The sequence below is a fragment of the Gymnodraco acuticeps genome, unplaced genomic scaffold (genome assembly GCF_902827175.1).
Source record: "Gymnodraco acuticeps unplaced genomic scaffold, fGymAcu1.1, whole genome shotgun sequence".
Lineage (NCBI taxonomy): Eukaryota > Metazoa > Chordata > Actinopteri > Perciformes > Bathydraconidae > Gymnodraco > Gymnodraco acuticeps.
In genome coordinates this window covers 1,681,428-1,708,112 of record NW_022990940.1, presented here as the reverse complement: position 1 = coordinate 1,708,112, position 26,685 = coordinate 1,681,428, and the positions used below count along the sequence as shown (strand labels likewise).

General features: G+C 38.9%; 1 protein-coding gene across 5 annotated transcripts in view; it reads right to left on the bottom strand.

Annotated features, from left to right (window-relative positions):
• Window positions 1-16: 16 nt before the first annotated feature.
• The window catches only part of LOC117558413 (laminin subunit alpha-3-like), a 57,788-nt gene continuing 31,119 nt past the window's right edge, over window positions 17-26,685 (bottom strand). For 3 of the 5 annotated variants that reach the window (XM_034234601.1, XM_034234602.1, XM_034234606.1), the window contains exons 25-76: window positions 26,129-26,292; window positions 25,885-25,993; window positions 25,703-25,800; window positions 24,476-24,674; window positions 24,205-24,331; window positions 23,785-23,933; window positions 23,150-23,265; window positions 22,670-22,881; window positions 22,371-22,575; window positions 21,327-21,471; window positions 21,095-21,235; window positions 20,610-20,771; window positions 19,466-19,567; window positions 19,279-19,362; window positions 18,242-18,472; window positions 15,199-15,312; window positions 14,462-14,574; window positions 14,292-14,372; window positions 14,101-14,195; window positions 13,920-13,973; window positions 13,657-13,808; window positions 12,983-13,093; window positions 12,769-12,880; window positions 12,430-12,597; window positions 12,082-12,278; window positions 11,667-11,783; window positions 11,209-11,363; window positions 10,863-11,004; window positions 10,664-10,763; window positions 10,467-10,583; window positions 10,179-10,349; window positions 9,862-10,013; window positions 9,563-9,757; window positions 9,328-9,476; window positions 9,003-9,165; window positions 8,787-8,914; window positions 8,243-8,387; window positions 8,034-8,129; window positions 7,752-7,906; window positions 7,523-7,640; window positions 7,287-7,430; window positions 7,054-7,184; window positions 6,696-6,830; window positions 6,471-6,591; window positions 3,806-3,939; window positions 3,454-3,634; window positions 3,174-3,332; window positions 2,929-3,094; window positions 2,078-2,232; window positions 1,775-1,868; window positions 1,525-1,644; window positions 17-1,424 (exon numbers count right to left, since the gene is read on the bottom strand). In XM_034234601.1, the coding sequence (XP_034090492.1) occupies window positions 1,282-1,424; window positions 1,525-1,644; window positions 1,775-1,868; window positions 2,078-2,232; window positions 2,929-3,094; window positions 3,174-3,332; window positions 3,454-3,634; window positions 3,806-3,939; window positions 6,471-6,591; window positions 6,696-6,830; window positions 7,054-7,184; window positions 7,287-7,430; window positions 7,523-7,640; window positions 7,752-7,906; window positions 8,034-8,129; window positions 8,243-8,387; window positions 8,787-8,914; window positions 9,003-9,165; window positions 9,328-9,476; window positions 9,563-9,757; window positions 9,862-10,013; window positions 10,179-10,349; window positions 10,467-10,583; window positions 10,664-10,763; window positions 10,863-11,004; window positions 11,209-11,363; window positions 11,667-11,783; window positions 12,082-12,278; window positions 12,430-12,597; window positions 12,769-12,880; window positions 12,983-13,093; window positions 13,657-13,808; window positions 13,920-13,973; window positions 14,101-14,195; window positions 14,292-14,372; window positions 14,462-14,574; window positions 15,199-15,312; window positions 18,242-18,472; window positions 19,279-19,362; window positions 19,466-19,567; window positions 20,610-20,771; window positions 21,095-21,235; window positions 21,327-21,471; window positions 22,371-22,575; window positions 22,670-22,881; window positions 23,150-23,265; window positions 23,785-23,933; window positions 24,205-24,331; window positions 24,476-24,674; window positions 25,703-25,800; window positions 25,885-25,993; window positions 26,129-26,292 (7,227 nt within the window). In that variant the 3' untranslated portion in view covers window positions 17-1,281. Of the gene's footprint in view, window positions 1,425-1,524; window positions 1,645-1,774; window positions 1,869-2,077; window positions 2,233-2,928; window positions 3,095-3,173; window positions 3,333-3,453; window positions 3,635-3,805; window positions 3,940-5,905; window positions 6,155-6,470; window positions 6,592-6,695; window positions 6,831-7,053; window positions 7,185-7,286; window positions 7,431-7,522; window positions 7,641-7,751; window positions 7,907-8,033; window positions 8,130-8,242; window positions 8,388-8,786; window positions 8,915-9,002; window positions 9,166-9,327; window positions 9,477-9,562; window positions 9,758-9,861; window positions 10,014-10,178; window positions 10,350-10,466; window positions 10,584-10,663; window positions 10,764-10,862; window positions 11,005-11,208; window positions 11,364-11,666; window positions 11,784-12,081; window positions 12,279-12,429; window positions 12,598-12,768; window positions 12,881-12,982; window positions 13,094-13,656; window positions 13,809-13,919; window positions 13,974-14,100; window positions 14,196-14,291; window positions 14,373-14,461; window positions 14,575-15,198; window positions 15,313-18,241; window positions 18,473-19,278; window positions 19,363-19,465; window positions 19,568-20,609; window positions 20,772-21,094; window positions 21,236-21,326; window positions 21,472-22,370; window positions 22,576-22,669; window positions 22,882-23,149; window positions 23,266-23,784; window positions 23,934-24,204; window positions 24,332-24,475; window positions 24,675-25,702; window positions 25,801-25,884; window positions 25,994-26,128; window positions 26,293-26,685 lie in introns of those variants that run through there. The other 2 variants (XM_034234603.1, XM_034234605.1) reach the window with 2 other exon arrangements.

The window sequence follows — 26,685 nt, the reverse complement described above, 5'->3', positions numbered from 1 at the left end:
GGCACACTGAGATACATTACCATTATGTACTGTATTCATACAAAGCATTACAAAAAATATAATTATTTGCTAATTACATTTCTGTAACCGTACAATCAATTCAACAATTAATCCCACATTTCTGTGATGAAAAAGCATGGTTCAGTCCATAATAGTTTCAGCTGTCACCATGATCACAAATCAAGACCTATGGCACTGACAAGTATTTATAAAGAACAGTGATTTAAAAAATGGCATACAAATCAGTGGTCGCAAGACAGGAATGCATATAACAATCCCCATGTCCAATCATCATGCATATTTTTCCTCATATCACAATTGTTTTACACAAATGTACAACACAGGTAGGTAAACACTTGCTGGGGGTTTAAATACATCAAGTGCATGTTGATGTTTTTTGTTATGTTACACACAGCATTATAGTAATATGGACTAAATGGTCCCAAACATTACTTGTGAGACTTATTTGAATGCATTTATATTGTTTTTTAACTTATAGAAAATGCTACACAAACTTCAGTACATGCTGTTTTCTTGTGTAACTGATATTGACAGCCACACAGAACATCCCCATGCATGAAAAAGGAATGCAAATTTGAAAATTGATTCAGAACAATACGTGTACAGTTTAGGGGGAAAAACATGGGGGAAACCATTTGATTTCATGGCCTGTTTGAAAACTCTACTAAACCAGGTAAAATGTAGATTCTACATGCTGGCATTTGGATATTAAATTAAAACAGCAATACAACGAGCACCCTTGGTGTAAACGTAATATTTCTAGTAAAAACTTTTCAACAAACAAACAAAGAAAATCCACTAATAATGTTGATTTCCATTAAAGCACCATCACAAAAGGCATTATTTGTTTTCTTAAAGTGCTGGGTTGCTCCTGCTGCAGCCCTGACCAATCACAAGCATGTTCAGTAGCATTTGATTGTCAACATTTATCTAAATGAATGGACCAACACATCAGACTGTAAAAGAACTGTTGAAATGTGTGAATTGGTGCCCTGATACATGATTTTTTTTTTATCACAAAATAAATACAGAAATACTTAACCGAGCAGCAAATAATATGAACCTGTAAGCGGCTGCTCATATTTCTATTTTACATGCAGACTCTCACACTAGCACACACTCATATTCACATTGAAACACACTCCTCGTAAAATATACATTCTTACACACAAACACATTCTCTGTCTGGGTAACAGATTGCACATGGTTGGCGGTGGACGTGGTCCCAAGGTTTGTTTTCATGATGATGCATGGAGACGTTCAGCCTGGACATTCTTTGAGGTTGACCGGACCAAACGCACCGGACAACCTGTCGAAAGAGATGGACTCGCCGTTGATCCTCATGTCCTGAATGCATCCCATAAAGGACGATGTGACTGGGAGCGTCTGTTGCATTGACATCTCTGCAGCAGAAAGGTGCATGTAGTGAATATCTGATATGTGTGAATAAGATTCACTGAAATCATAGTAGATTAACTCTCAGATTAACAGATGAATACTCACGAGGAATGCCACCCACATACACAGAGTCTTTGGTCAAAGTTGTAGTGGAAGATGGTGGTCCAATCTTGTAATTGTCCATTGTGTCCACGTGCAGTTGCACAACATTTTTCCTTTTGATTACTACAAGACAAGCAGACAGTGACTCAACATGAAAGGGGATTTACTGTATATCAGTGTCCTAATAAGATTCTAAAAGCAGTTTAGTTTTTCTTGAAATATGTCTTTCATCAAGTGACTGTGTGCAATTTACCTGAAATCTTATGAAACATTCCATCACATAAAGAAGCTTTTGGCTTCACTGACACCATGAATTCCCCTTTGCCATTGTTTGCTCGTGCCACAACCTAAATATGGGAGCATATCCAAACATAGTGCTTTTAGTCACAATATCAGGGAACACACTTAAATATAGAATTTAAGTCCCCAAAACATGAATACAATTATATTTTTTTTATTTCAGACCCAGTTCAACTGAATCTTTAGTCTATTTTCCAGAAAAAAACATGTTTTTTTGGTAGGAGTATCTGGTTTGGTAGCATTAAAGAGAACTCACCTCTCCTCTGAGCATGTACACAGTGAGGTAGTGACCCTCTGCAGGCCCATACTGGTTCATGCTGGAAGCACCAACATGTAGCAGGAGTCCAGTTTGATTCCGTGGACGTATATTAAACAGCAGCTCAAAGCCCGAGCCCACAACAAAAGAGTCATCTGAAATACAGAAAACATATACCACCATGTTTGTTAGCATTGGCATTGTTATAGATTACATAATTTGGACATGGCATATCAGAATAATGAGGAGAGTGTGCAATGAAATAAAGTGGAATCTAATTCAATAAAAACATCTAAATCCAACAAAGTGTCTTTAAATCTAATTTGGTTAATAATTTTAAAGAAAATTAAATGGTTTCACGAATAAATCCATTCCAAGTAATATATAATATAAAGATTTACTCAGTGCACAGAAAGTAAATTGAGCATGCAGAAAAAAAAAAGATTTTTTAAAAATTATTATTAAAAAAAAAACATTACTTGGGTTTAATGTATCTTTTCTTACATTTATGTTAATATTATATTGATGAATTTATGATTTTATAACATCACCAATTGTTCTAACTAATTCCCAGGTTTTTCCCAGTCAAATACATATATTAAATGTCAAATTGAATTACATTTAAATGTTGTGTAAGTATGCTAACTAGGCAAAATTAAATAATCCTATAGACCTGTAAAACAATATATTTTCGGTCATCCATGTAAAATTTGTTTTGACTTGTTGAGAAGCCAAATTGTGTGGGGGTGGTTGCAATTCCTTCTTACTGTATCTCCAACAGAACCTGATGGAGATAATTATTGGGATGAGCAATGCTTCTTCAGAAAACGTTTACAGAAAGGTTTACTCACTGATAACGACATGTGCTCCATTCCCTGAGAAATAAACCCCTCTTTGTGTCTGTCCCTCAAAGCAGGGGCCCGCGCCGTGGTTGGAGGTTGGATTTGACATTGGTGCTCCATTCATTTTAAAATTGCGGATACACCCGGATACACTTTGTCTTGGAAGAGCCTTCAACTTAAAAGAACGAAAAAGAAAATTGAATATGTGTGTGAATCGGTCAGTCAGTACTTCATTTTATTTCATTTCATTGTACCTTAAACTCTTTGTGAAGGGACTCTGGAGCACTGCCCAGGTGCACAGGTGACACAAACTGCTGCATGGAGTTCAACTCAGCAGTGGTCAGCTGACCATCCTGGGCTCTGATCCCATCCACGACCAATCGAAATTTCTTCTTCTCCAAACTGAATATGACCTGCAGGCAATATTGTCACCATAGACATAAAGAATAATTAAACACTGACCCTTGCTTTATAATCTGGACTGAGTGGTAGTAGCAACATATTATGTAATTAGTATGATATAAATCCACTGACCGAGTGCCACTTTCCATCATTGTACTTCTCCCTGTTGAAGATCTCCTTCTGTTTGCCTACAGACAGTCTAATCCTTCCTTTGGATATGTATAAAGCGAGATGAGAGCGCCCCCCTCTGGTAGCAGCAAAGAACAGCAGGCCTTCACCAGCTCGAGTCCTGATATCCAGAGAGAAGTGGGGCCTGGGGAGGATGAAAAAAGACCAAATTGTTAGTGTTTGTTTTTGTTGGCTCGAATATAACTGCGGCATAGTTCTTGAGATGACAGACTCATTATTTATAACACAAATCAACCACTACATGTGTGTGCATGTATGTGTATTGTGCAAAGGTGGCGTGGGACAGGTTTCTCACCTGGGCTGCAGGACCTGAAGTGGAAGGCTGTAGCTCAGGCTGCTCACAGGGCCTCCCAGGCGATAAGCATTTTGAAGCATGGTTGGTAATCGGCACGCTGATAGACTCTCATTTATCGCCTGCATCACAAAATCCTAAAACAGCACAGACAAACAAGAGAGAAACTCAGCACAAGGTTTAAAGTTAGCAATTATTGTTTGCTAACTCACATTTGGGGAAGTCTCCAATGCGGTTCCACCCTGTAAGTAAATAAAGATGGGAGGGTATGGCAATGTTAGTGGTAGCCTAAACATGACTACAATTGTGGTTAGTATATCAAATATTATAAATAGGCTACTGTATTTGTATGGCTTTTTTATGGCTCCACTCACAGACAGTGAAACACTTTAGTATTTTCCGCAGGTGAGAACAGCAAGGACAAACTGAATAAATAAATAAATGGAGGGCTTTAACCAAAGGTTATTTTCATTTTTTACTCCTCTGTCAATTTGTGTGTAGGTTGACTAAAAATACAATTCAGTCAGTCAGAAAATGTCCATCCAATAGTCCAAAACCCCAATATAATTAGTAATCATAGAATCTAAGAACAAAAACAGCAAACCTGTCCAACTAAGAAGCTTGAAAATGTTGTTTTGCATTTAAATGACGCAAATCAAAATAATGCAGATACAATGACTGTGGATCTACTATTATGATTAATCGACTCGTGCTTCTACGCATAACACATTTCTCCCAAAGAGACTTAATAACCAGCCTTTCATAGTTTAGATAAGAAGATAAGTCTAGCATACATGGTAGTAATGATTTCATCACCCAAGTAGTAAGTAGTTATTACAAGTTGGTCGGAGTGAATCTTGTAATCAGTTACAAAATAACACACATCAGATTCTTTATTTTGGTGACACTGAGGTCAGGCATAGTTTCCTGTCAGCACCACCCACATTAACCTCCTGTTTACTCAGGGCTGTGGATGGTTTCAACATAGTTAGGAATGTTGTATTGTCCTTATTCGGTACAGCATGCAGGAAAGTACATGCTTGTAGGATTTGGGTTATTCAATTTGGCATACACTCAAAGGACGAACCGCTAGTTGCAAGTTGCAGATATTTGTTTTACTTTTAACACTCAAATGTTTTTTTGAAATGACTCATTTAGTCCTATATGACTCCTAATATATACAAAACACCACCGAAAAGAATCTCATTACACAGTGTAAAAAGATGTCATGACAGAATAAAAAAAAAACCTTTCTTATGTTTTAGCTTTGATGCTTCCACTAAACCCAGACTGTAGTATCAACTTATTATTGCAGCGGCATGAAGGCATGGATCAGTGGACTGTGGGTTTCTGGAGAATAGGTTGTTGTGTTGTTAATCACATGCTCCAAATCAAATGGAGCTTAGTAATTTATGATGGGCATGCAAGAACTAGTGTTTGAAGAAATGAAGTAATCATGCTTTGATAATGTGTCTGAACACAGTCAGCTCCACTACGCCTCACATATTTCAACATGAAGTCTGGCTTAGCTTTGAAATACCAACATTTCGTCTTAGGAGATGCTTCCCAATGTCCCATTGGCTACAAAGTATAATACAATGTCGGTTAGTGTTTCTCAACCTTTATGCTGGGATCCCATTCAGTTTTAAGAGTTTACTTAGAAAGGCTTTACTACCCCAAAACTACATTTTTTATCAAACCCTTTAAAATATAATGTGTGTCTTTTTGACACAATGTGTGAGATAATTTACTCAAAAAGTAAAATATAACAGTGTGCTATAATTATATCAACAATATTTTTGCTGGAGAAGAGGTTGTTTTGTTGATATGGTGTCTGTTATTCACATGCTACAAATCAAATGCATGGAGCTTAGTCAATGATGATGGGAACATGGAGGCAGATCCTTTTGAATGTGTTGTGCATTAACTGTAATGATTAGTCATGTTATTTTACAGTGAGGTTAAAAGGTATATCATTTTATAATCAAGCATATTTTGTGTTTCCAATAGTTATGACAATAGTGAGAGGTCACGTGCTTGTGAATGACTATTAGTACATTTTTTCAGTACTGAGTGAGATGAAAGAATGAAAGAGACATGAACTGATTTCAAGCTTGTTATTCACAAGGTTTTGTTTGTAATTAATGGATTTTTGAATAGATTAGACAGAGATACATTACATTTTATAACTCATGATTATTGGAATTGTTCATGCAACTTGTTTATTTAAGTACACTGCAGATGAATGAGCTTGTGCATAAGCAACAGAACATTATGGTGCAAACTGACAGTTTTTATTTCAGTAATAGATTCTTGTCAGCATCCTCAGGCAGGGCTCCTTCTTCTTCATCTCTGGAAATAAGGCAGCAAAGTAGAATGTAAACAATGTCAACATAAGACTGGGATTTTTAATTAGCTTTCAACAGTAGTATTACAACATGGCTCCACTGTATACATGAATTAAGAAGATGGGTATGACTTACTTATAGAGAGTGGAATCAATCATTAAACATGTTTATAAGAAACAGGCTAGTTTTTAAAGCTTTACATAAGATGGATTGCTCTAGTCGTTCCAGAATAAAGATGGATTTGCTTTGGAAAGAAGTTTAAATTATTTCATCCAAATGTTTTTTCACTTATCTACAAAAATCAATAAACAAACTCTCACCTTCTTAGAGGCACGGTCCATCATCAGTTGAGCGAGTGTGTCAGCAGTACACACATCAATCTTTACATTTCCAGTTGGCGTGAAGGTGCTGAGGTCCTCAGCCTTGTACAGATTTGTTGGCCTGCAAACAGAGAAAATGTACCAATATAATTTAAAACACCATACATCAAATAACAGAGATTTTTGGTGTGCAAACAAGCTGTAGAAAATGATGCATAACATTACCGTCTTGTGTAGAGGTTAGAAATGCAGCCTTTGAACGTGTCTTTTCCCAGAACAACGAAGCCACCTGTGTCTGGTATGGAAGAGCTGCCACTCTGCTCCAGACCCTTGTCTTCGTCATCAATAACAAGCTTAATACTGTTTGGAAAAAACATCATAGTATATTATGTACACTAGCTTTAGATTGCAGGGTATTTAACAAATGTATCTTCTGGGCAACTGCTGTCACTAAAAGTGTTTATTTATTATGTTTGTGTAACTAATTTGCTTAGATACACATTTAAATCAAACCAAACCAAAGACTAAAGTGTGCAGTTGTCTAAACAATGTTATGGATGTGTTTGAATTTCCTTTTTCATACCTTCCACTTCTTCTGGTAACAGTCAAATAATGCCACAGGCCATCGTTATATACTTTGTTTGATTTCCAGATCTTGTTGTTAAAATTGAGAATCACATGGCCATTTTCCAACTTAAGATTCATCCCATTAGCCTGGAAAACAGAATGAAAAAAAGGTTTTTTAAATCTGACCAAGTTCTTCTTTAATAAGTCACAATTTGAACATCATATTTAAAAATGTATGTAATGACTGACCAACTGTTTGTCCTGCAGAATGAGACCCTGGTTTTCTGTGCTCTTGAATCCGAGGGAGACAGTAACTTCATCATCAGCCAGACTGAAACCTTGAAGGTTAGCTGACAGGGAGCTTTTCAAGTTGAACTCTGCTTTGCGAGGAACCTAGAAAAGAACAAGATCATTATTAGTTGACATATACAGTAAGCCTATACGTTTGGTTTGACGTGGGATCGATGCATATGTTAATGTCCTACCAAGGACTCCTGTGGACAACCGTTGCTGATGCCCACTTGCTCTACAAGATGTTCATTTTCCGACCCAATCTTTAAGTTCCTCATGCATCCTTTGAAGGGCTGCATGGTGATGTTATATCTGTGAAGAGTACAAGCAGTTATCAAGTTATTATCAATAAAAAGGAGAAAAAAGGTTGACCAATTTACTCACAACACACAATAATTAAGAGGAAAATTGATAACCACATACTTCTCCCTCAATTCTGTTGGGGCACCACCAATGTAGAATTCTTTAAATGCCTTGTAGTTGTACACAACTGTGGCACGGGCCACTTCTTCTTTGGCCATGCGGACCTCGATTTCACCGGCTTTAAAAATTAGGAAAAACTCTACCCAGTCACTTATCTGAAGAAAGGATAGCAGAGCAAAATGCAGTTGAATTAGTGATTCTTAACAAATGTTATCCGGTTATGTAATGGTGATTGTCAAGAAAAACTTGAGTTAATGCAAGAAAACGAAAAATGGCTCTTACCGGGAAGAGTTTTTTGCTTTTGGTAGCAGGTGCATCGAGCAAATTGCTATTCAGGAAAATCATGCCATTTTCTACCGTCACGGTGAAGTAATTGCTCTTTTAGGGCGGGGAAAAACAGCATCATCAAAGTCTTGCAAATAGCGTATATAATTCTATTCCAAATTCATCAATACAGAAGAATTATAAGTAGCCATATGAACATTATTTACCTCTTCCCCTATGTAAAAGAGCAGACTGTTTTCTGAACGAATGAAGACATCCATCTTTATCCTGAGGACTGCCGGGATTGATTTTATAATCGCTTTTCCATATCCACTGCCTTCATAGTAGAAAGACACCACAGGAGGTACATATCTGGATGGACGAGAGAAATAAGTCAGAAATAGTATTTACAAAATCGGATTCTTGAATGAATGTTTGACGTTACGGATACATAGGCTTTGCACATCTGTCTGTCAAACAACAAAAATATGTTTTCCATTTATAACCCACATATTAAGGGTCACAGTGGTTCTGGTGCATACTTACACATCCACTGAAGAGGCAGGTACAAAGAGCTCATAATGTCACAGGTTAACATGTCATTACAAAACAAGGCATCAAGACAAAGGAATCAATAATACCAGAAGATATTTTCCACATTTCTTACGGTTTCACTTCATAGTAAGAAATGTTAATAGTTTCTGTTAATAGTTGAAAAATATCAAGAGTTGAGTGATTCTCAATACTAATCATACTACTCATACTGTGTACCTCTTGCATGGAGAATCTTTATTAATATCCACTGCGTTTTGGAAATTGTAGAGACTGGCGATTTTGTCGTTAAAAGAGGAGAACTCTATGCAGCCCGTGTACTTGGGGAAGTTGAGAGATGGTGGTGGCTGAGGAGAAGCAAATCAGAAAAATATATTAATACAAATATATGTTAATTAAAAATGAAGAAATGCATTTCTGTTCTTATGTTCTTACAGTGAAAGTGTCAGGGTAGCCTCCAACGTAGAATACAAAATCATCGGCACTGATGTCCAGAAGGTTTTTGTCCTCTTCTCCTTTGTTCTTGTACTCAGTTGTTAAACCGGGTGGTCTTGCCGTGACAACTTTGGTGAAGGACATCTCTACATCTTGATAAATCCTATATTCGGAAGAGGGTGCAAATATCCACATCAACATTCACCATCTTCACAAACTTACTTGGTATTTTGTAGTGATTTACTTTAAATACAACGTAAAAAGGTATGCTATAAATGTGAGGAAAAAACTGGAGAAATACAAAATAATTATCATGTCAATTTACCTGCGTAGATCAACTTGATCAAACTTGGCCGGTTCAGACGTGGACGTGGTGATGAAGTCCGTTTCTATCTGATGCGTGACACCATTGAGCTTGTACACACCGTACAGCTGGTTGCTCCTCAGGACCATTCCGATGTAGTTCTTAGAAGACTACAAGACAGTTTGTTAGTACCTTGTGTATATTCATTAACAAAATGTTTATATTAAGCTATTCATATCAATGTGGAGTAACTTACATCTTTATTGCCAAGGTACATCACAAACATGTCTCCGTTGTCGATGGATTGTCTACGTCTGCGTGCTCCATCTCCCCTGCCTGAAGGTCTCTGCAGCTTCAGAGAAAGGGCGGTGTAGGCCTTCAGATCGTCCAGATTATTTGGCGCACGCAGCTCCACGTGGCCATTGCCTTTAAACATCATCGGGATAGTAATCTGGAGAAAATAATGAAAAACGAAAACCAGACCCGTCAAGGAAAAATAAGGGACATGTTGGCTTCATTAGCGCTTGGCTATGCTTTAACAGCGAGGGAGCTCACCCTATTAGCTGCGTCCCGGGCTAGTTCAATGAGATTTTTGATATTCTTGATGTTCTCAGAAATGTTGCTAATGGGTGAGAACTTAGAGGTTAGGTCTTCCACTTCGGAGATCTTGTCATTAAGAGATGGGATGGTTTTCAGCAAGTCATTCACTGGAAGTAGAAGATGAGAGAAAGAAAGAAAATTGATATGTGTAAAAAAAATGAAGCATCCTTTTCTATTATTCCCATTAATAATGATATGTATTATTTCGAACCATAAAGAATAATAAAAAGGTATACCCTAATGTGTCTTAAGACATCTTTTCAAAATCTCACCTGACTTGCTCACATCATCCAACACACTGCCCAGGTTGGAGTCCACAGGCATGACACTGATCTTTTTCATTTCCTCTTTAATGTCATTCAACGTGTCCATAGTGTTGCTGGCCGTGTCATTGGCTAATGCTGCCTTCCTCTTGGCTTCATCAATCATTCGACCAATTTCATCTGATTTGAAGATTTGAAGTGGTAGAAATGAGGATACATCTTTTTTTTGCCAATACACTCAGACGCTTTGAGTTAAACAGTGCTATGCTAATGCTTTAAAGCCTCGACTTGTATTACCTCTTTTGTTGCCGTTTAATTGGTTTTGTGCATCAAGCAGGTCTTTCGCAAGAGTGTTCTTCTTCGTGTCAGCCTTTGCCAGGCGCTTCTTCAGGTCAGTGATGTCTTCATTGACACCTATTAAAGAAAAACAACTTAAGTTTTTCTTTTCTTTCCTTTTTTTTTAAAAACCACATTTTGAAAGTAGCGCTAAATACCTTGAAGGTCTGTCTCAGCCGCCTTTCCATCATTCAGCAGTTCCTCACCATTCTGCTTTAGGTCTTTTGCTCTTTCTTTGAGGTTTTCTTTTTTCACATTCTAAACGGAAGGTTAAAAAAATGGTTGCAGGATTTTCCTATAATTCCAAGAGGTTCGAACGGATGCTTAATATTAGAAGGTACCAAGGGTGTTTCTTACATTCAAGGCGTTTTCGGCAGCACTTTTGGCCTCTTTGGCTGCAGTCTCAGCAGCATTAATTGCATCTGTGATGTTCTTGTAAGCGTCAATAGCGTCCTTGGCATCACGCACCTCAGTAAGTCCACTTGCGCTCTTCACCGTACTGGGATGCAGGATAACAAGGGAACAAAATTAATCCCAAGAAAGAAGCAGAATAATGCAAATGACACACAACTAAGCAGACTGTGCACTAAAACAGACATCTTTCATAGCAAAATACATCTGACATTATTTAGCTTAAATCCATTAATTACATTTCAGGTTCAAATTAGATCAACGGTCTTTAATGTATGAAGAAAAGTCTTACTCCTCAAGTTCTTTTGCTGTCTTTGCAATGTTCTTTGCATGATCCTCTGCTCTCACCACAAGGTCCTCCTTGTCTGCAGCCTTGGTAATGTCATTCACTTTCTTATTCAAGTTAGTTTTGGCCCCATCCAGCTGTGCTGCCAGCTGTTCATATTCCTACAGAGGAGAAGGACATGTGAATGGGTGCAAGATTTTCACAACAGCAGGAAATGCCGTTTAACTTGCCTCAAAGCACAGCAAACGAAAACCCTGATCATTATCTGAGTGAAAAGCATGTTGGGACCTGACCTCTTGCTCAATTGAGATCGAAGAAAAGGAATTTTATTTTAACATACTGTAGCTACAGTTTGTCAAAAATGTCTTGGCTCACGCTGAAGTGGGACACATTCTGTAAGAGATATGCAGGTACAGAGAGTATTTCAGGCAAAGAACATGCGGGAAACAATTTGTTCAACATACTGTTTTGCTGTCATATAGCATTTCCACCAAATCCTCGGTCTTCTGCAGCTCATTTTCCGCCAGGGTCATTTGGTTATTAACAGTCTCACGCTCCGTTTGAATGTCGTTAATGCGTTTCTGTAAGGAGCACATAAGTCAGTTAGTTGTACAGAATGACCATAAATAGAATAACAACCTACAGGGCTTTCCCTTTCCCTTCAAATACCTTACACAAATGAATGTAAAACAGTCTTTTATGTTATAAACCACTAAGCAGCACATCCCCTATCCTTATTTATGTGCTGATTGGTTATGAAACGAATGCTAAATTGTATGGTTACAAATATCTTCATTACAATTTATTTTCTGAATACCCATTAAGCATCAAGATCATGTGTTATTTCACTGATTTACTAGTTGACTTTTGAGTTATTACCTTCAGATCTGCCAGTGCCTGAGCATTGAGCCCGTTCTGGGAATTGGTTTTTTTCAGCAAGTCCACTGCCTCCTTCAGAGCCTTGTCCAGGTCCTTCAGCTTGGCCCCGAAACCCTTCAAGTCATCCCGAAGCTTCTCCGCTGCAACCTCGTTCTGGTCACACTGCTTGCTTACATTAGTCTTAATGTTTTCTAGCACTAGAAAATGGAATAGAATATGTTATTGGATTTTTTTTTTAATCTGCAGTGATGTTTAACTTTTCAACAACCACATCAGTGCTTTAATAACGCAGTTTTGGAGGGGTTTGAAAGATTTTTCCACTATCTAACTATGTAGTGAGACTCGTACATTTCTTGGCCGCATCTTTTTCTTTCTCAGCGGCGGTCTTCTGAGGGGTAAAGTTCCTGTCCTGCATCTCCTTCACCATGCGCTGAGCATCTTTTAGCATTTGACTCAGGTCTTCATTTGGTGGCTTATCACCACTGATGCCTGTATCCTTGAGTTGGTCCAGCAGAGCTTTAAACACACAAAAAAACAACCAGTCAAGCAAATATTTAAGAACTGATTGCCAGTGAATTGTATTAGAAACTATTTTACTACTTGTAAATATAAACTTTAGTATATTAAAAACAAGAAATTAAGACACAGGCAGAACAGACAAAGTTAGTGCATTTTTGTTCCTTTTACCTTGAATTTTTTTCAGCATGTTTTGAATCTCTGCGTCCAGATCTTTAGCCCTCTTGTCAGTTTTATCAACATCTGCCATGGCCTTCTCAGCATCAGTAGCCTGCTTATCTGCCTATATAAAAATACATACCGACCATACACATTTTCACACGTATTATTGCATGCTTATATTTTTTATAAAATGCTACTGTAGGCCCGGTCTCCTTCGCTCTACCTTGTCTCTCAGGGAGTCGATGTCATCTGAGAGAGTGCTCTCATCTTCTTCAAGCTGGTTCACTTTGGGCTTTTGTTTTTTGATGGCAGAGTTAAAGTTGTTGACAATAATCTGCAGAGAGCACAGTAGCAGAAATGTAAATAAAGCTGCATAAAGGAGAATATAGATGCTGTATGCGGAGTGATTGCTTGAGGCTGATAGGGGCTGTTTTTGAAATTGTGCTGTGCCTATTTACTTGTGTCTCAGTAAATGCAGAAACGATGCACACTCAAACAAAGTAGATGTAACACTGAGATTATGAAAAAACAAGGAAGGACAAGTCGGCGCAGCAAGCACTGGCATTCGGTGGTGTGGTCGCTAACTCATGTTGACACTCAATCTGTGTGACGAAATACACTGACATTGCTAATCAGCAGGAATCCTGAATGTTTGAATAAGCACACCCATCTTGTCCTATCATACGTGTGTATTTCTGTGAAAAATAACTGACATGTGCAAAATGCAAACAATAAAAAAAAAAACTATGGATCTTAATGTTTTGTGATGATGCATTTGGCATCAGGAACATACTCTATGACTCTTTCCAATATCTTTTAGTGTTCTACTGCTCATCTTTAGCTGTATCTGTAGACTTCAGAGTGACAGTGCTGGGTTAAAGCCCACTGATGTGTTACCTTGGTGTCAGCCACAAGCTTTTCCAGCTTCTTCAGCCTGTCCTGAGACGAGGAACTGGCAGAAGCGTTGTCCAGTTGAGTCTTAATCCTTCCTATCTCATCATCCAGCTTCTCCAGATCATTGAGTAAAGTCTGGGCACAATTATCACACTCTGAAACACAAAAGAAGATTGGATTAGCCAAGGCATCCCCCCTCTAATTACTCTAATTATTGTAAACTGCAATGTCACAGCGTCAAACTTCAGTTCTTATTGTTAATTCACCTTGGCAGGGATCATCTGTGTTTGTGTCTTTTGGCTCAAGGGTGTTCTTGCAAACTGGAGAAAAGGAAAAAAGAAAAGGAAATATAAATTAACTGTAACTATAGAACAACATGAGCTAGCACTGTGAAGAATAAAATAGTAAACAAATGAATTGTTTCAAAATGCGAGTTCACAATCTCACCTCCAGTCCTGGAATCGCAGTTGTTGCCGTTGCAAAAACAGGGCCGACAACTTCCTCCTAGTGTCAGTGGAGCACCATAGAAACCAGGAGCACAACTAAGGGAATGAGAAATGAGAAAACGTCAAGTATTGTAAACTACAAGGTATCTGCAAAGGATTTTTAAATCATTGCATGTCCATACAGACACTTACCTCTCACACTTGTCTCCACTGTAGCCGACTCTGCATATACACTCCAAGCCTCCAAACACCTCTTTGCAACCGATTGCAAAACTGCAAATTGATAGGGAGATCATGATTAAATTCTTGAAATATATAATAAAATGTATTTAGAGTACATGAGTTTAATTTTTTTCCCGCACCTGTTCATGCTGGATGGGCACAGACACATTTTGCATGTCCTCAGAGCTGCGTTTCCATAGTAACCTTCTTTGCAGCGTTCACATCTGTCCCCAGCCGTGTTATACTGACAGTTCTGAAAAAGACATAATGTATTTAATTACATTATTAGCACTTGGAAACTAAATGTTGAGAAGCAAAATACTTGGCAGTCGAAGTATTAAAGAACACCTCAAGTACTAATTCAACCATCTGTGTCCATCTGGCTTTAAAGCTGCTAGGGTGTGGATCCTTGCATACTTTTCACATACAGGCCCGGTCTTGATTGCTTTCATAAAAATACAGAGAGAGACGGCTGGATTTTAAATTGCACAAAGGCTCATTCTCCCATCAAGTGGAATATTGAGTGAGGAGGGCCCCATGCCTGGAGAATAAGGAGCCATACTGTAGGAGGCTGGGCTAAAGAATTAGCTCAAGTCTTAGGTACTTTTACAGTTGGTTTTCAGTTCAAGAAAGTTAATTGTAACATCTTGTTGGCCTACAAATATTTAGTTCCGAATTGCGTGGTTATTAGTGCAACACTTCTGGTAAGAGAAAGACATGATTGTAATGGCCAAAAGTCCTAACTCAAGGCTTCAAAACGGTGCAAAAATGGGTGCCGTCACGTAGACTAGGTCCACTTCCTGTATGACATCTATGGTGTCTGTGTATTGTACGCCTGTGGTCATGAATCAAGATTTGAGGGTTGTGTGTTTCTTACCCTGCACCTCCCTGTCTTGTCTTCACACTCATCAGCCAGACCGTTGCACTCACAGCGCACACAGCGACCCAGGAAATACCCACTGCCTTCTCTGTAGTAACCAGGAGCACATTTCTGGAAAAAAAAAATATAAAGACATGATTAACAAACTTCAAATGGCAATTGTTAAATCCTGGCTAGCTAGTAAAACCTTTTTGATGCTAGGGGCTTGGCAAAATACTTAAGATTCTCTATTTGGATATTGAGTGAATTTTCTTTCAATTCAATTGAAAACATTTCTTATAGAATACATAACCTTAAAGGAGTGTCTATTGCTGGCAAATCATTGATTTACATTTTTTTTTTTTTAAATGAAAATGTCAAAATGTTGTAGAAATCCTGCAAATGTAATATTGGTAAAAAAAGCGCTCCTGCTTATGATTTGCAACATTGCCTGTAACTACAATTATCATCAGTTTAAATATAAACACATTTCTCATAAGCCTACAAATGCTAACACATTTCCAAATGTAGTTTATAAAATATCATACCAACATTTCTTTCTAATTTTGACTTAACGTAGCAGAGGATTAATAAAAACACTGTCCCAGACGACATCTCTGTTTGCTTTGCTAAGAAGTGAGATAATTTGCCGAGCACACAGCAATGAACTTCATCTGAGTTTAGTTTGATTAACAATTAACTCAAGAAGCCCCAAAGCATGCCCTTTGCTTTCAAAGATAACATATTTAGGTCAACCCACCCTGAGGCATTGAGAAGTGTATCCTACAGCGAAGCTAAAACATCCCTTCAGGCAAAAACTATTACCAGATTTTTACCTCATTCTCATAATTGGCAGAACCGTCATTAACATTAGGAAAGAGAACAGCCTGTCCTCTCCCCTGTACCCCTTGGGTCCCTGCATCATTCAAAGATGGATACTCTATCCGCTGAGTCCCCTGGTCGTTTAGTGAAGGGAACTCTATCCGCTGAGTCCCCTGGTCGTTTAGTGAAGGGAACTCTATCCGCTGAGTCCCCTGGTCGTTTAGTGAAGGGAACTCTATCCGCTGAGTCCCCTGGTCGTTTAGTGAAGGGAACTCTATCCGCTGAGTCCATCTCTCATGATGCCTGGCGTAGCGGGTTCGCTCCCCTCTCTCTCGGGGTCTGTGGCCAGCGCAGCAAAGTCCAATCAAAGTCCAACATAGTAGGGTCTGTAACAAAAGCCCTGTGCGCCGTTGCTTATCCATACAAGTATCTGACATTCCTAACGTTTAGTCCGTGTGAAATAATGCTCGTCTCTCCCCTGCCTCAGCCTCTTAAATACATACAGTCACACACACACACACACACTCAGGAAACGCCCCACCTCCTACCTGAGTCAGCCTTGCAGATCAGCATGAGTGGATATAGACACACAAGCACACACATGCAAGTGCCCCCCCCCCCTCTCTCTCTCCAAACGCACACACACACACACACACACACACACACACACACACACACACACACACACACACACACACACACACACACACACACACACACACACACACACACACACACACACACACAATTGCTTTAGATACATACAAACAATAACATTTGGGTACTTTCATGCGCACACAGGAAATCCACTATTGGCATTACTGAATAATAGAGAAAATAACCATCACAAAAAATATATGCTGCTGTGTTTACTTAAAGCTGCAAGGATGTGGTAATAAAACCTGTGATTAAAAAAGCAACTTAAACATTAATTCATGTTCAATTATATTAATGTGTGTGGTTTATAACGGAGTTTGTGCAAGTATATACTGTATGACTGAAAGGAAAGTCAGACAACCTCAGACAACACAGACAACAAACTCACACCTGAATCACGTTACTCAAACACACATCACCACAACTAGGTGTGTCGGGTCTTCCGGGCACACATACATACACTCAGGTGAACGCACTTGTGTTTATGAGTAACAGTGTGTTGCCAAATGCCGCACCCCATGTGTCAAGGCAAGGCGCTTGTCATATAGCCTCCAAGCGCATATTATCGACTTCCTCTAAACACTCCCGATCAGGCTATTGCTCATATTCACACACAGGCAAGTAACCACATCTATGGCAACAGTATTCCAACACAGTAACACTAACAAACGCTGTCTGTTACATGAAAATAAAATCCCCTTTAATTACAGTTTGCTCCTAACTCATTTTGAATTAGTCTCTGTGGGTAAAACTGCTTCTCTTTATCTGTATACAAAGATCTGAGAAGCACACACTCAAGTCAAGTCAGCACCATTCCCAGGATAAAAGGGAATTCAAGTAAAGCCTTTCCTGACCAACTACATCAACGTTGTTTGCACTATGTTCCTGTGAGCCGTAGCTATGCCAGTGAGTATAGCTTTATAATCACTGATATCATGTCTGCGTGATTGTGCATCATCTCCCCAGCCTGGGGCTACACAATTTGGCTGTGAAGATCCACGGCTGGTATTTTCCAGTACATTACAAACAAAGCTCCTCCGCTGATGAATTTTCTCTTCGAAAAGGGTGTGGTACTTGGTTCAGGCGTGTCAGGACACCCTCAAAGATATAAGGAGGAGGCCCAGCTCCTCAAAGGTGACAAGATGCCATTTTAATGAACATTGTGCTCCACCCTGCTTGTTATCTCTACTGTTTCTCAGACCTTAACAAAATGTAAAAAATGCACCCTGTCTAGTTCGTTGACACACTTATGTATTTTATTGGTAAGGAAGTTTTTTACAGTACGGACAAATTAATAAAGAGAAATTCCTTCCCAAGGTTAGGCTACATCCAAGAAGACAGTATTCAAAACATTTAAAAAGACTCTACATTTGTTTGTTGCTTTAAATATTCTTTTACTAATTTGTCCTTATTGTGTTTACAACCTATACAGTTAATTTAAGACACCATCTTATTTGAAAATGACATGAAGTGTAAATCATAAAATATTTTAACATTTATCTACACCTTTATACCTTGTATTCAAGAACCAATAAAGAGGAAGCAGTATTGAGGGATATTTGATTGTCTTTTAACTCCTCACCTGACAGGAGTCTCCAGTGTACTCAGAGGGACAGGAACAATCCTCCACAGTGTTTCCAGGACCCCCAGTGCCCGTCTCTGTGGCCCCCTCCAGGCCCACCTCCCCCAGGCTGAGTCGCTGGGTCTGAGTAAAGTACAAGGCTCGGATCCTCAGGCCAGCGAGAGCAGCCAGGACCGTCATCAGCTCCTCTCTGGAGACAGGCCTGCTGCTGACCGCATGGCGCCAGTTCCCCTGCACACCAAAGGTCAGTTAGTGATGAATGCTGAGAAATCTGCATTTCAAAGAATTATATTACATTGGATTCCACATCATTATAAATAGGAAGAGTGCACAATACTATACACAGTGTTTTGAGAATAATGTAAACGTTTTATAAGATAAGATAAGATGGACCTCAAATTGATCCCTATAGGGAAATTCAGGTGTTAAAGCAGCAACAGAATAAGTGAGAAACACAGATAGTACAAAATTAGGGATAATAAGAATAAAAAATTAAAGCAATAAACATTAAATAACAAAATGTATGTTATTGAAAATAATTACAGTTACTGAGAGAGAGATATGTTTTATTCAAATTACAAATACTAATCAAAATGTTGGTGAAAGGAGTTACATTGAAATATATGAAGAACAAAACATTAGTTTATTTTTTGCTCTTTTCCGATCTTAAAGTTAAATTGAAGATTTAAAAAAAGAAGGTCTGAAGATAATCAGTGCTGAGTGCTTTTGTAAAATGTAACTTCCCTTTGTTATGATTGTTCAGCTTTTTTCCCAGTTTAAAACATTTGTAAGAACACTAATCAAAATTGCTGTAAACTTCCCGCAAGCACATTTAAACTCCACAGATGATTAAGCCTTTTTCAATTAAATAATTCAAATAGTGTCACTTTCAATATATACATCACACAAGTTACAAAAACACATTTTGAAATCTAATAGGTAGATTCCCATTGAATAAAAATAACTTTGTTTTAATGAATACATTTTTTAATTGCTTACTATTTTTAACAGAATGGAGGAACTGGTTTGTACTTTACCTCTAAGAGCTGGACTCTGCCCTGATACGGCTTGTCTGGGAGTGGGACTTGTTGAGCCATGTGGATCAGGGTCATATCTTGACCCTAAAGGGGGGGGGGAGAATAGGATGGATAAATAAGATGGATAAATAAGCCAGTGATAACAAAATAAGAGGTTTGTGAGTGAGAAACCAGTAGCACTACGCACAGTCAGCACAACATCAGGTCTCCTGTCCATGAGGGTCATCCCCTCAGAGGGAATCCCAAAGGATTTGGACTGATAGGTGAGGAATCCACCATAAGATGAAACCTAAGAGAAAGACACATAAATACATATCTGTCAGCTAATCTGAAATAACAGATTTCCTGGTTTAAAGGAAAAGTATATAGGGCAGGGGTCTCAAACTCAAGGCCCGGGGGCCAAATCCGGCCCGCGACTTCATTTTATGTGGCCCCGCAAGAGCTTGCAAAGAAGATAATACGTTTATGATATGGTTACATGCCACTTTACAGAAGCAGGTTGCCCATAAACTACATGTCCCACAAAGCATCTCGTTTTGTGACATGCGCACTGAAGAGACTTGCAATTATTTGCCCTGGACTTCTGCTTTCAGACGTAGTTAATTACTAAGTTATTATCCTATCCGATAATAATCCAATTCAGAGGCAATTATGTAATATAATACATTATTTTATATATATATATTATATATTTATATAGTTACAACCGGCCCTTTGAGTGCAAACTTTATGCGAATGTGGCCCGCGATGAAATTTTGTTTGACACCCCTGATCTAGAGTATATAACCTGGGTCTTATATCACAACTAGGAAGAATACCATCATTATTATAAATTTCTATCATTTATGATAGAATTGCATCTAATAATATAAATATATGATATATTATATAAAGATTTTATGAACATTGCAACATTTCTTAAAATGGAGTCCTATAACTAAGGAAGTGAAAACACATGTGAAAGGTGTGACAGGAGGATGATGGTTAACTGAGATGTCCATTACAATGCTCTACTGCATTGAAAAAACGTGATCCCTATGAACAAGGGTATTTGATGCGATGCGGTACAACAATTAAACTTCAAAATGATTCATTTAAATAACAAGTTTAGTTTTTAAGGCGGTAAGATTTCTGAAAACTATTAAAACACCAGAACTCAAATAAAATAATACAACTATTTATTGTTTTTGTATTTTTCTTTTGATGGGTCCATAACATTACTTTAAAGCTCCAACTCTGGAAATACTGTATCTGTTTCCCTACCTAAACCTTAGTTAGCCTACTCATTTATTTTCATTCTTCCGTCATGGTATCTTCCTTCAATCACTCACCCTGTCTCCCAGGTAGGACGATGGTGCCACCCAGTGTAGAGTTTGAGCTGTTGGGGGAAGCTCCTGGATGTCTGCCACCACTGTGTTGCTGGCTGTGTTCAGGACAGAGGTAACCTCCTCCTGGTCGGGACTTTCCAAACGCCAGCCTCGCATCCCAACAAACTTATAACGGGGAGAGTTTGGGGCGTAAATTGAAAAATCCATCCAAAAATCTCACTGTATTCACGATTAACAAATGATAGCTGTCTTCTATCTTATACATATAGACATGTTACAAACAATAAGAGATGAATCCCAGAATTTACCCAGATCCCAAATAAATCACCACCATGCAATTGTCGGTTCTTTACTGAACATCTGTATGCGTAGCTTTTCATTAAATAAATTACTTTCACCATATAGCTGCTATCAGCCAGAAAGCTCTGCAGGGCACAACATTTCCAAAGGCATTTATAGACATGCATGGGCACGAAAAGCAAACACACCTTCCCCCTGCGTTTGCTGGAGCTCTGACACAGGTTAGTCGCCCCGAAGCAGAAGCAGCTAGTACAGCCGTGAGGGTTGGAGGGGTCAAAATAGAAGGAACCTTCCCGACAGGTTTCGCATTTGACGCCTGCAACATTTCTCTACAAACATGGCAGCAATAATGAAGAGGAAGTCAGAGCAAGGAAAGACTAATAATAAGCGATAGAGAGTTTATGAATCAGCTGAACTCACCTTGCAAAGACACCTCCCTGTGTCTGGGTGGCAGATGTCGGCTGTGACGCCATCTTCTTTACAGTTACATGGTACACAGTCAGGGAAGCGATAGTAACCTGCAGCGCAGCGATCACATTGCCGGCCAGCAATCCTAGGCTTGCAACTACAGAAAAATACACAAGCACATTATTTGTAGTCAAAATCTGGATGATAAACATGATTCATAGATTTAAAAAGTATTTAAGTCTATATTGAATAGCCTTAAATATAATCCCATTATGCATTCCTGTACAGTATATTGCTTTAAGATGCTGATTGGGAATGCTTTCCACTGTTTCTTTATTAACAAAGAGGTCAGGCTGATTTAAAGACTGCAAATATATATGACAGAAAATATGATCAACATGACGAGTCTGCGAACGGATCCCCTCATTAATCACTTTAAGTATAAGTAATAGAAATTAAGAAGTGAAATAAAATAATACAACTTTTGTAATAAAGTGACAACACAACTGACCAGGAGTAGACTAAAGCAAATCTATAGTTAACATAAAAAAGGCATACATAACAGAAACATTGCATGTGGTTATTGCATTTTAAAGTAATGAGGATTTTTTATTCACTCAGGTTGCATGCTAACCTTCTTCTGGTCTGCCTCCCTGTGTGCCCTTTTATTTCAAGATTTGGTATTTCGTTTGCACAAAAACAGGCACAAACACAATATTTCCTCCTTTTTGTCTCTTTCCGAAAACATATTTATTCTGTAAATATGGAACTTGTTATTGGAAATGATCCAATAACAAATATTGGAAATTGTTGAACAATAGGAAATGTGACTCAAAGTATTTAAATAACCCATGAGATAAATTAATGAAATAGCACAGAAACAGTATAAAAGCATTAGGTTCTGAAACATGTCCAATTATGTTCCCTTGTATTATATGCAGGAATTAAGATCAAACATATTGTGAACACTCTTTAATTAACCTTTGTATCTGTTGAAAGCCAAACCATTACTCTTAATAAGTGCACAGCTTTGTTTTAAGTATGTTTCCCCCTCACCTGCACTGTCCTGTGGTTCGGTCACAGTCAGGCCCTGCGTTTGCTTGAATGCCATTTGGAGAGCACTCACAGCCCTCGCAGCCTAGCAACGGGTGATAGCTGAAAGTCTGACTCTGGCACACATCACAGGAAGGTTTGACTGTCTGAGGAGGGCAGATACAGCTTCCTGTCACCTCATCACACAGGCGGCGGCCACACTCACATGCTGGAGAAAGGAAAGAAGGGATTTCAATTACATTTAAAAACTATTTAGGTTAGATAGTCTCACATTCAGAAGTCAGAAGTAACCGTTGACTCACGTCTGCAGTAGGGGAAGCCGTAGTATCCCGTGGCACACTTTGTGCACTGACGACCAATGACATGCTGCCTGCAGGGACACTGTCCTCCAATCGGCTCACAGGTGGTGCCTGTAGAGCCAGACTTATCACAGTTGCAAGGCAGGGCTCCGTCATTAAAGGCTGCTACAAGAGAACGGGCGGAGTCTCTGCAGAACTGGGGAGAAGTATTCGGGCTGAGGGGAGAAAAGAGTATGTGGTTTTAATCTCTACTCTTACAGCTAGAGGGCACCATTTTCAAAAACTTCCACGGTACTGTTTATGATTGTGAAATTGCAGCACTGCCAAACAAAAAATGCACTAAAAGAACAACACAAGCTTAGATAAAGACAGAAGAGCATATCAAAAGTAAGATAAGATAAAGATAAATAAAAAACGGATTAAATGTTTAGATTTTAAATTGATTTGAGTCAAGCTTGTTCTACAGACATGGTGGATACTTACTCAATATAGAACCCTTCTCCTCGACACTGCTGTATGAAATCTGCAGATTTATTCAGTGGCTTCTCTTTCAGGAGATCTGGGGTGTAACTGCTATCAGGAACCAACATGATATAATCCTGCACAGAAGAAAAAAAAAGGCACAACAAATGATTTAAAAATATCTCACCAGTAACTTCAAGTGTGTTTGTCATGTGCTTTATGTATTCACATCAGTGTGAGGATCAGTGTGCAGAAGATGATAAACAGATAACTGAGGATTTCAACTGCAGCGACATATGAGTCTTTTATTTGATCCAAAGAAGGGAAAGAAAAGCAAGTGAACAACAGGCAACTACAGCCCAACCTGCGCCTGTCTTACAGAGGTTGGAAGTGTAGCTTTAAGAAAGCTGAGAGGGGCTGTCAGGTGGAATACAGTCACTTCATTGTTTTTGTTGGGATATGGAACAACACTGAGGAAAGAGGACCTAAGCATGCCAAGTGCTCTCTCTACAGCATCTACTCAAGGGCAAAACACAGACGTGTCCCTCAAACCTGTAGACTTGCACAGAAGTATGTCTTGCTATTTATTTTCTTTATTCATTTATTTAGTTTTGGAGGGAAAAATCATTTGAACTGTGTTTGACTCAACCACGGACCAGAGTAAGTGTCTTCTTAGGTGGCACAATCACAGAGATGGTGGGCTGCTGCCAAGAATTCGGCTCAAAGTCAAGGGCAATGCGACCATCAGCGATCACAACCGCCCTGCAGCCTGAGACCGCGGGGCAGAAAGAGGCATTTATTGAACCTGTAATAGAAAAGCAAAGATTAAGTTAAGTAGAGAAAGAGGATGCTGCACAATAATCCGTCCCACAACTGAAGCCATATAGGGAAGTGTGTCCGGGTCCTTTGATCCTCCAAGAGACTTAATCTACTTTTATGGAGGAAAACCCCCTCACTGAGAAGGCTTTCCTATTCCCCTGTGAGTAACCACACTTATATCCAATGGGAGCCGATAAAAAATGTAATTATATTTCATTTAACAGGAGTCCGCCTAAGACTTCCTCCCACACACTCACCCTTCCATTCCCGCCCTGCGTTCACTTGAACCTCTACGGGGAAGGAGGTATGTTCAGTCTGGTGATAATGGACCACCACCACATACCTGCCCGGGAGGGGCACATTGGGAGTGAAACTGATCTCCGTCTGTGGAAGGAAAAAAGAAAAAAGCTTCAGTGTCAAACAGTCGTGGTGTAATTGAAAATGTATGTCACGGCAGAGGTGGCTCATTGAACTCCTCCAGCTCCCAGCAGTCCAGAAAATCTCAAATTATTCAACAAGGTTTTTTACCTGAGGAAATTTAAGTAGAATCCCATCACTGTTAGGTTCACAGACAGGGAAGACCCCGGTCTGTCGTCTCTGTCTCCAATCCTCATTCTCTCCTTGTTGGGGAGAAACAGCCGGTGCTGAAGAGAGCTGTCCATCAGTGGCAGCGTACAGTATCAAAGCTGAGGCTGGCTTGTCGAATTGCCTCAGAACACAGTCCCGACTGGAAACAGTAAACAGCAACAAGAGGTTGTTACTGAAAGCCTGTTGATAGGATTGGCCAAGCGCGATTGTAGCAGAACAATGTCACTTGTTAGGAGATGTGTCAGTTGCTAGTGAAACAACAATAATCTCCAATAATCCTTTTTTAAATCTTGAAATCCTCTGGTTATCAATGTGCAGATATCCTGACATCACACACTAAATATACACACACTTCTAAGGAAAGCTTTCGTTTTACAGGCTAACACTCTGGCTTCAGGTTGCAGGTTAACCTTCTTCTCGTCTGCCTCCCTATGTGCAATTTTCTTTTAAGATTTGGTATTCAATTTGCACAAAAACAGGCACAAACACAACATTTCCTACTTTTTCTCTCTACTTCTCAAAGAATATTTAATATTCTGTAAATATGGAACGTGTTATTGGAAATGATCCAATAACAAGTATTGGAAATGGTTTAACAATAGGAAATGTAACTCAAAGTATTTAAATAACCCATGAGATAAATGAATCAAAAGCACAGAAACAAAAACTGTTTCAAAACCATGAACATAAAGTGTTTTTATTGCATTCTTTTTGCCATCATTGCATGTCTATGTGTGTGTAAGTTAAATTGAAAAATGTGTCTTTATTTTCAAATCAATTCCCACAATTTCATTTGTGACATGTTTCCCTTTTGAGGTGGCTTTTTTTCCACACTGTTCATGGTGAATTACTACATACTTGTAGAAAATAATGGGACTGCACACTGACAGCTGTTAACACATTTGTAACTGTGACCTGGTCTTTAGAGCGTAAATTGAGTGTGACAGCGAGAGTAAGAGAGAGTTTGACCCTCAGTTCCAACTCAGTTAAATGACCTTACACAGCTGGAAGAATGTGTGCAACAGAACCTAGAAAACAGGTGTGTGTCTCCACCCTCCAGAACAACAACACAATACAGATGTCTAGTCATTTAGCAGCTTCTCCTAAAATTACTACACAAGTGTTGTTATTAAAAGCATGCAATGGAGTTTATTCAAGGTGACCTACCTGTCTTCAGTAAAGTAGCCATGAGTGGAGACACACAGCACCTTTGGATCCACATACTCCAGGGAGAACTCCTCTATAGGGACTGCATACACTTTATACTACAGAAAGAAAACAATATTAATTTAAATTACATGCTGCTATCTAGAGCTATTATAACTCTTTTGTGAAAATATTTCCCTCACCAGCAGGAATGATGTAGTGGAGGTTTGCAGAAGAACCTCCGTCTTATGATCCAACTGCAGCACTGTCACCTTATTACTGCTTTCCACTGCAACACTCCGGCACAAAAAGCTGCAAACGACACACAACAGTTGAAAATATACTTCTAGCTTTGAAACACTCATTTTGTGTCCAAAGCCATAGCTCAAAAAACGACTACATCAATTGTTTGGGAAGGTGAAGCAACAAATACAAATTCAGACTCACCTGTACGCACAACTGTAAATGTTGGCCCTGGCTGGGATCTGGCCCCCTGACTCGCCACTGATGAGTATGTTGACATTTTGGACAGTGTCCACCTCGCTGGCATACTCCAGGACAAGAGCGTACTGGCCAGGATGAGGCACACGTACACTGAGTTGGAGCTGAGACTACAGGACATAGGTCATACAAAGTCAGTTTAGTGAATTTAAAGGAGATACTTTACCCCCAAAATGATCCTGTGTATATCATTGTTTTACTCATAGTTCTAGCTATCCATTTATATGCTCACTAAATAAACTTAAATAGGTACCTGTTCACCAAAGAGGCATGCAATAACAACACAATAAAATAAAAATTAATTGTAACACAGGGTCGTTTATTGATATATATAAGGTCACTGGGTGTGAAGTATTCCTTTATGCAGCTCCAATAAAAAAAAAAAACTGCTTAAGGGAGGTATAAAAGCAATCAGTAAAGATTATAATGGTATGTTCAATAGCCAACTATTATTCTGGACTTTGAAACGGCAGATAAGATCCAGCCAAATGACCTCAGTCTAT